A 5,732-nucleotide genomic window follows, 5' to 3' on the forward strand; every position below is an offset into this window, starting at 1 on the left:
GTCCCATCACGAGGGATAAACACAAACAAATAGGCAGAAACAAATTGCCCGTTTCGAAACGGCTGTATGCCGTATGGACCTGAAAACTCCCATTTCCCTGCATAAGAATACGGGTAAACCGTATGGGTTGACAGGTATGCGTATACAATGCCACTTCTGTACTTTCCCGGTAAAAGTGGTGTCATGTGGCATCGGGTGATACTTTTGTTAGCATGAAGACATGCTAACATGTAAATTATTACACAATGTGAATGATCCAAACATGATAAAATCCTTAAAAATATCCCAAAGTGTTCTTAAAAATCTGAAAATACGAAATCCAAAGCATTTAATTCAGAAACTCATCTCGAGTTACATACTTGTGTATAACCTGGTGTCACTTGCATTCTGGTCATGTCATACGCATCCTCGTAAACATGCCAACGTTGGGGCAACGATGGCATCTGGCCGGAACCATTGGACCAACATTTGGCGAAATGTTTGCTCAACATCCCGTGTTTGACTGGGCTCCTGCAGTTTGGGAACCACCCTTATGAGAAATTGGCTCCCCGCTAGACTCACCTCAAAGTCAATATAAAGCCTGTTGTGCTGCGAGCTCGCGTCATCATCTTCTCGATCTTTCTGTCCAGAGATGTTGATCTCGTGCGGTTGAGCACCCACTACCTCGAGGGTGGAACTCGCCCGTGTCCCCCTTTTGGCGGCGGCACGTGACTGAGCAACGGACTCATCAACAACCACGGCCTTATTGGCGTTCGAGTTCAGAACACTTGGGGAGCTGCCCATTGCACGCCTCTATCTGAGCAAGGAATGTTTGGCTGCTGTGCCCAAAGCAGCCTGATACCTGGATGGGGAAAAAACATTCTAAATCACTGTTGTTATTCCAGCCCCTAAGTGCACAGTAACGTTATGAGATGCTAATTCAACAACAAAGTATTCCAGGGTCAACAGATACTTTTCACACGTGGGTTACTTTCACACAATGTCATACATGTACGTATGTATGTTGAATTTATTTCGCACCATACGAAGCCAACCGTGGTAATCTTAGGTGCGGGGGAAGGACAACAAACTAAACACAAAAATCAGTGCCAAAGAAATGAGTTTTAAATCTAGATTTAAAAGTGCACAAAGTATTTAGCCTCACAGTTTAGCTTCTGCTACATTTGCAAATTTTATTTAATTACTGCTGATAAATACGTAACACAAAATAATGATTATGAATACAATACAGATGAATATAGGTAAAGGAAAAACTACGGACCGATTATCACCAAATTAGTCACCCAAACTTGACAACATGCACCGCACCCTCACATTCTAATGGCTCCTACACAATCCTCCTCAAAGCATCACCCGATTCGCTCCGTCTCTTCCACATATAGCATTCACCCGCTGTGTGGGGACCCTCACTCGCCTGCTCGTGTTAGTCCACTGCACTTTACCACCGAAACCCGTCTAACCAATACGTTGTAGTGTTTACGTTTTTTTTTATTACAATAAAATACTTCTGGCAAAAGAAACAACAAACCTACATGACATCTACTACAGTGTACAATTTAGTTTATGTTTTTTAAGTTTAACACGAAAATTTTTGGGGGAAATTTGCATATTCAAATCTGTTAGTTCACAGCCAATTGAGACATTACCTGAACAAACATTTGTCTACGCAGAATGGCTTCGGTTTGTGACATGCACACTGCAGTCTTGATTGAAGTGATTTAACAAATACTTGCCGTGCAGCCGTCCCAAGCGATGATTCCAAGCAGTTTCTGAACGGTCGCTCCTATCAGTCTCGGTAACTGTTGCCACAACAGACCAAATACCACTTGTGTGCGTTGGAATGACTGTGTGCTTTTGCATCCGTTGTTGACACAACGCTCACAATTGAGCATGTGTTCTTGGCTATTTAAAAACCACTGTACAGTACTTACCAAGCATCTACGTGATTTTACACAAGTGTTTTCTGGTAGACCTTGGGGGGAAAAAACTTTTAAAAATGGATAATGCGAAAAGTTTGTGATAAATATCACGTCACATTTACAGTTCCCTGTACAATGACGTTTTTTTAAATAAACATAGTGAAAGCATCGTGATTAATTCACAGGGAATGGGGTCATTGCATTAATTAACTTATAGAATAAAAAACCCTTGGCCGGATAAGGTCCATGGGGTTGCTTGACCATACTTTACGCTGGTCATAGTGGATGACGGAATACAAAATGTAGTCCCCGACTTACGGGCAACCGCAGTTAAGAACGAGCTTCCATAACATCCTTCTTTTTAAACCAGCCGACGTGAATTCACAATTGCGAACCACTATTGTGTTCAGTGGAGCCATCCTGCGCGCGAGATGTAATGAGTTCCAGCATCCCACTGGGGGTGTTTGTGTGTGCTCACGCCTGTGTGTGTGTAAAAGTTTGGGGACTCATTAAGCCCCTTTCGACAAGCAAGCCAGCATCAGGACTCAAGGTAAGTGAAAAAATCATGTTTTTATTTATTTACGATACAGTAGTTATCACAATATTACATACGAGTTCGTAAGTTGGGGACTATCCGTACTAATTATACTGCACAACAGAATCGAAATTGTCTCTACCCGTATTATCCACTTATTCGTGCCCCCAATGAAATCCACAACAATAAAGTTATCCGCACTTCTCTATGGTTAAATGAAGTACATTTGGAGTGGTGAAATATTATTCCTATTATCCGGGCTTGTTTGCCCTGAAATGCCAAATTGATAGTAATGCAAAAAAATTTCTAACAAATTGTAAGATGATATGCTGTATAGGTCGCAATAGGATCTTGGATACAAATGAAACAAAAATGTATGACAAATTGAATTACAAAGTTTGGAAAAATAAAATGTTAACAAAAAAATGTATGATTTGCACTGCTGTGGAGAATGTGACTAATAAAGAATTAGACAACACATCTCCATATATCTATCCTTGCAAATAAATATGAAAGTATTTTCTACACCAACATCAAGTCCACATGGCATTTTGGGAGCGCATAATTTATGTGGTAGTGATTTAACACAATGGAACGCTGGACCGGTTTTGACACGCAGTGTCTCATCAGCAGTCAGGCTTGCTTGAACAAATGCTGCTGAAATGCAAGGGACGGTATAGGCACGGATCCTCTATTTTGGATATTGCTCCTAAATGTGTCATTTGTATCATACGTTTAAAGCCATTATTTTTGTTTAAATTACATTATTTCCAGATTCACGAACGAGACAAAGCTGCAGTATTCTTCAAACACCACTGCATAATACCCAATAAAAAGTACAGCTATCTTAATCATCTACAACGTCCACAAGAGTTGATTTGCAGCCTTGTCTTCGGGGGGAGGGAGATGCCCCTAGAAACCCAAGAATCCCACGAAATGCCACGATTGGGCAACGCCTTCAGTGGGTCACTCGTCGCGACATCACATTGCATTTACTATCACGCATTAGCACTGCTCGCTTATCCATACTGGGAAGTTCAATCGTAGTATTAACCGGTTTCAATCACACGGAACTAAATATTGTTTTTTTTCAGCAGGTAAGGCGCCACTGAGATATACAAATAGAACTCAGTCTAAGAGGCGACCTGGAAATTTATATCAGGGGCCGTCCATAAATGACGTCACGCGATTTTGGAAGATTTTTGACCCTCCCCCTCGTCACACGGCGTCACAAAAAGTCAGACCCCCCCCTCAAATATGACGTCACAAAGCTCTGCTCCTCCCCCCCCCCCCAAATATAAAAAACATGCTTCAAATCGCTTTAAACTATTGTCATTGTAGTGCGTAGTTAATGTGCCGCTGCACTCTGATGTTGTAGGAGAAAACATTTATTAAAAAGTATATTTAATTAAGTAGAACGTGTTGTCTATATTGATTTAAAGTTGCGTATTTTTATGTGACGTCACATTTCTCACCCCCCCCCCCTTGTCACATATCGTCACAAATGTCTGACCCCCCGCCCCCCTAGGTGCGTGACGTCATTTATGGATGGCCCCTCAGCCAGGTACTCTAAACGCATTTTAACTCTAAATGTAGTGAAAGAAAAACCGGATGACCTGGAGAAAAATCCACAACGTGGAGAATAAGAGAGAACACGCAAACTCCAAATAACACATTCCTGCGGAGGGAGCTGGTAGGAACGTTTCGGGTTGCTCGGTCAATGGCCAGGGTCAACGGCGGCGTGGTGTATTCCGCAAATATGCCCGACTGTGAGGGCGGGCACAAGTCGGCGTGAGTAGGTTAAACGTTAAGTTTTATAAGGGCACCACGGGGTGACCAGCCCCTCCCCACCAAGCCCCTCCCCCACCCTCCCCACCCAGCCTCACCCCTCCCATCCCCCACCCTCTCCTCCCAGCCCCTCCCCACCCTCTCCTCCCAGCCCCTCCCTGCACGACGGACGGACACAATAATCCCCTGTGGGCTGGTGGAACCAGTGGGTTCCTACCATAGGTGGGACAAAGTCATTGTTATGCAAGTCCAAGTCGAGTCGCAAGTCATCAAATTCATGACTCGAGTCTGACTCGAGTCCAAGTCACATGACTCGAGTCCACATCTCATAGGTGGGACAAAGTCATTGTTATGCAAGTCCAAGTCGAGTCGCAAGTCATCAAATTCATGACTCGAGTCTGACTCGAGTCCAAGTCACATGACTCGAGTCCACACCTCTGGTTCCTACCAGTATAACAGCAAACCTGTCAAGCCCTTATGAAGGCCTGCCTCATTACACACAAATTCAAACCTCATTGGTCACCCCCGTGCCCTTTTAAATCTCAACGTCCATCCGACAAAGTCCCATCACCACAAAGGGAGAAACACGGATCGACAAAACATGTCACTCAACAAAAACTGTTTTATGAATTAATTCTAATTGGTGTCAAAGATGCTGCTTATGCTGTGATCTTGCATGCTGCTGCTGCTTGCTTAACATGTGGATGCACACACTCGCGTTGGACATGTCCAACAATAAACACAGAAAAATTATGAAGGGTTAAACAACACACCGTTTTTATTCGGCCGTATGATTTTTTGTAGTTTCGCCCGCATTGAGACGTCTGTACGCCGAATGGACATGAACACTCAATTGTCCCTGCACAACAACACGGGGTTAGACCCTGTGGGTTGAGGCTGCTATGCCAACAGCAGGCGTCAGGGTCAGGGTTTGAACCCTGTTCAACAACACGAGGTTAGACCCTGTGGGTTAAGGCTGCTATCCAACAGCAGACGTCAGGGTACGAAACCCACGCCACAAACCTCCTGCGCACAGCAGGCGCGAGGGAGTTCAGCATCTCCCTTCGCCACCACGGCGTCTCGAACACAACTCATGAGGGGTTGGCACAAAAACAGAGACAAAGATCCCCCGTGTAGCCTCAACAGAATGTTGGGGCAAGTGCTGTTAGCGAGCACCTATGAAGACCGCCACTGTGGCACACGAGGGCGTGGGTGGCCAGCACCACGCCCGGCCGCCTTTGTCTCCCCAGTGGCGATGTTAACTACACGCACCACGTAGTCATTTGAGGCTGAGTCGACCTAGGGGAGTCCCACGACCGGTTCAGACAATCGTCAACGGTGTTGGGTCGTGAGGTCGGCTGGTCAATTTCGTTGCGCAGCGCGCTAACCGCTGCACCACCGCTCCCCACAACCACACGTGGTTGGCACGCCCACACGTGGTTGGCACGCCCACACGTGGTTGGCGTGGTTGGCACGCCCACACGACCGCC

General features: G+C 45.2%; 1 protein-coding gene across 1 annotated transcript in view; it reads right to left on the reverse strand.

The window, feature by feature from the left end:
• Window positions 1-863, reverse strand: part of LOC144731710 (uncharacterized) — a 36,870-nt gene extending 36,007 nt beyond the window's left edge. Inside the window, exon 1 of the mRNA XM_078612895.1 lies at window positions 562-863. Coding sequence (XP_078469021.1) covers window positions 562-783 — 222 coding nt within the window. The 5' untranslated portion in view covers window positions 784-863. The remainder of the gene's footprint in view (window positions 1-561) is intronic.
• Window positions 864-5,732: the final 4,869 nt, after the last annotated feature.

This window comes from Lampetra planeri, chromosome 40 (genome assembly GCF_965212315.1).
Source record: "Lampetra planeri chromosome 40, kcLamPlan1.2.h2, whole genome shotgun sequence".
NCBI classification, from domain to species: domain Eukaryota; kingdom Metazoa; phylum Chordata; class Hyperoartia; order Petromyzontiformes; family Petromyzontidae; genus Lampetra; species Lampetra planeri.